General features: G+C 29.8%; 1 protein-coding gene across 1 annotated transcript; it reads right to left on the bottom strand.

The window, feature by feature from the left end:
• Positions 1-2,490: 2,490 nt before the first annotated feature.
• Positions 2,491-3,096, bottom strand: LOC127255838 (uncharacterized). The gene has a single exon (XM_051281588.1). It carries the CDS (start codon positions 3,094-3,096, stop codon positions 2,491-2,493), a length of 606 nt encoding a protein of 201 aa, XP_051137545.1.
• Positions 3,097-3,629: the final 533 nt, after the last annotated feature.

Below are 3,629 nucleotides of genomic sequence, written 5' to 3'. Positions count from 1 at the left end.
CTTATAATACTCGTAGATCAGTCTATAGCATTCAAATAAGAGTTTTGTAATGTGATATATTTACTTTGATATTATTTTAGGGGCACGTGGATTTAAATACCGCTAAAAAAGATTTATGTTCAATTCCTCTCTATTTTGAAAATTCATTGTACTATCTACTTTTCATTTCACTTTACACTTGACTTCCTAATACTAATTTTACCCTTAAATCATCATATAATGTAACAAATATTGTATGTATTTTCATTATTTTTCTATAAACCTACATTATCTAATTACGTACTCCAAAATTATCCCGTTGTACAAAGAAAACGTCAGAGTAATGTGCCTTAAATTTTTATTTATGTACTAAAATTAGTTATAGTAATTTAAACCTAAAAATAAAATAAAAATCTAATAAAATTCACCATCCGACTTTTTGGATGAGTTATTCTTAAAAAATCTTCTCCTTCCACGTTGCCCTCGTCGTCGAAGCCCTCTAGCGAACTAATAATAGGTATTTGATGTGATATTATAAATATAATTGTTTATATGTATATATTAAAAAAAAAATAGATATATGTTGTGATAATTTTTTTAAAATAAAAATTACTATTATAAATAAACAACAAAAAACATGTAGAAAAAAATAATAAGAGAGTAAATAAGGGCGAACAAATATATTTTTAAGAAAAATAATAATAATACTAAGTTTGAAAAAATTATATAAGTTTGTTTGAGTATAAATATTTAAAAAATAATAATATTTTAAAATTAAAATAAGAGGTAAAATAAAAATAAAGTGTTATAGAAAATTATTAAATTTTGAATAAAAACCAAAAGGTAAATAAAAATATAGTAATAAATTATTATTATTTATTAAAATAAAAATAATAAAATTTACATAAATAAAAATAATTATTATAAATTTAAGTAACTATCAAAAAAATCAAATAATGAGTAAATTAAAATAAGAGAGAAGAGCAAGCTAGGCATTGGTGTCTCTAGACTATTAATTAAATCTCTCAAAATTGTATGAGATTTTTTTTTTTTTTTTCAACACATCAAATACATTATAGACTTATTTTCTTTCTTTTTTTTTTTTTTTTTTAATAATTATATGTCTATCTAATATTACAAATATCTTTCTAATTTACAATATATTATAGAAATGTCATTACATTTAGAATACTAATAGATTAATTTAGTCATCTTATCTTTATTTCTACTATATTTTAATATAATAATAATATTTTAAAAATTCTGTGAAAATAATAAACGGATAGATAAATTTGAGACGGAAAAAGTAATCCTAAATCTAAAAAAAAATTATATAAGCTTGTTGAACATAAATATTCAAAAATAATAATATTTTAATATTAAAATGAGAAGTAAAATATAAACTGAAGTATTATAAAAAAAATTATTAAATTTTAAATAAAAATTGAAAGGTAAATAGAAATATATTACTAAATTAATTATTATTAATTAAATAAAAATAGTAAAATTTAAATAAATAAAATTACTTATTATAAATTAATTAGCGACATATTTAAGGAATTATAAAAAAAGAAAATCAAATGATGAGTAAATTAAAATAAGAGAGAAGAGCACAATAGTCATTAGTGTCTCTAGACAATTCATTGAATCTCTAGAAATTGTACTCCCTTCGCTACGGTCTAAATGGGTTCGTAGTAAATTAAAAAAATAATAGAATTTTATTAGTTAGTTGAAATGTATAAAGGATTTTGATATTTTTATCTTTGTAAAAAGTAATATATGTTTGTATTTTAGATAAAAATTAATGATATTTTAGTATTGATGTATAATTATTTTTATTAAAATAGAAAATTGATACTTTGAGATAAAAAGTAATAAAATGATAAAAATAGTACTTTGAGTTGGAACGAAAAAAGTATGAGATTTTTTTTTTCAAAAAGCTAACACATCAATTTTTTTTTTTTTTTTTTCATAAAATATTAAATCAAATACTTATTTTATTAATTTTCAAACTTAAACTTCTGTCTAAACAAAGCCAAATAACTCCCACAATTCATACAATTTTGGAGAATTGTCTAAATGGAGCCTAATAGACTCAGGCATTTCATACAGTTTCAAGAATTGAACTACCAACTTTAAGCATGTCAAAGGATGGAGTAATGAACAGAATAGTTTCTGATAACAACTGTGGACTTATAAAAAATAAAATAAAAATAAAAGTGATGAACAGCATCATATATATCATGTATATACTCCTTGCCTCTCAACTATACAAGATTACCTCAATAAACTGTAATGCCTCAAATCATTACAGAAACATTAACTAATTAAAGTTTCGACGAAATGAAATTTTTACATGTAAATTAATGTCTCAAATTAATTAATTAATACAGAGAAATATTTATCATTTATTCTAAATTAAATGATGTATATATATTTACATAGAACAGAACAGAACAGATGGATCGATCATAGAAGAAATCAATGGGTCGATCGCAATGGCGCTTTGTCTTATGAAGTGAGCCGGAACGAAGATCCTTCGTTGATCGTCGTCAGCTTCATCCTGAAGGATCGGACGGCCAGCCTTGCTCGTCGCGATGAGTAGCTCCTTAACCGCCTCACCGAACCAGATCTCGAAACCGCCGGCGCCGGCGCCGCGGGTTTTCCAGAAGCAGCGCCGCTTGTAACGAGATAATTGACCGTATGATTCGATTGCGGATCCTCCTCCGCCGCCAGAACCGGCGAAATCCGAGCCTTCCTCTTCCGGCCACCGTTGATCCGCTCCAGCGCCGCGCTGGCCTTGACGGCGAGCGCCGCCATGTCGGCGGCGGCGAGCGGATACTGGAGCCTGGAGGCCGGCAAGAGGAAGTAGATCTGCGCCGGCTGGAGGTCGTCGGCGAGGTCGAGCGAGGGTATGAATTCGTCGAAGTAGAGGCGATCGGAGTTGCAGATGAAGAAGGATTCCGGCGACAAGGAGAGCGATTGGAAGACGTGAGCGGCGGTCACGGGAAGGGGAAACTGGCGCAATTCTCCGGCGTCGGAAACGACGGTGGCGGAGGGAGTCCGCCGGCGAGCGGTGGCGTCGCGGTCGGATTTGGCCGTCAAACAGTTGCCCATAGGGAAGGGAATTGAATAATGCGTGAGAATGGAGAATTGAGAAACAAGTGCGTAATTTAATTTAGAGGTAGAAGAAAAAGGAGGAGGCAAATAATAATATTATATTATATTATACACAGTATAGTATGTGATATGAGATGATATTATGATATGATAAGTTTCTGTGGGCGGAGGGCGAAAGGTTTTGACAAAACGACGCCGTCGCCCAAGAACTTGCGATACAATGGTATTTAAACACGTTAGCCTGCCGTTTTGACTTTTGACTGCTGACTCACCTTTGGTGTTCATACTTTTGTTATTACATTTAACTGAATTCCACTTTTTTATTGATTTGTATGTATTAATTATTAGATGTAAGGAAGTCAAGGCTGTATTCAAATATGTACGTACGTACACATAAGGCTTGGGCTACCCTATCCGTATCCGTATCCGTATCCGTATATTACTAGTATTAATTAAATATATATATATATATATCATGTGTTTTTTTTGTTATAGATAGATGATTAGGTCGGTCGGATGGGATGGGAGAC

The sequence above is a fragment of the Andrographis paniculata genome, unplaced genomic scaffold (genome assembly GCF_009805555.1).
Source record: "Andrographis paniculata isolate CXL003 unplaced genomic scaffold, ASM980555v1 Contig54END, whole genome shotgun sequence".
Lineage (NCBI taxonomy): Eukaryota > Viridiplantae > Streptophyta > Magnoliopsida > Lamiales > Acanthaceae > Andrographis > Andrographis paniculata.
Note: the sequence above shows the minus strand (reverse complement) of the source record. Positions and strands in the feature narration are given on the sequence as shown.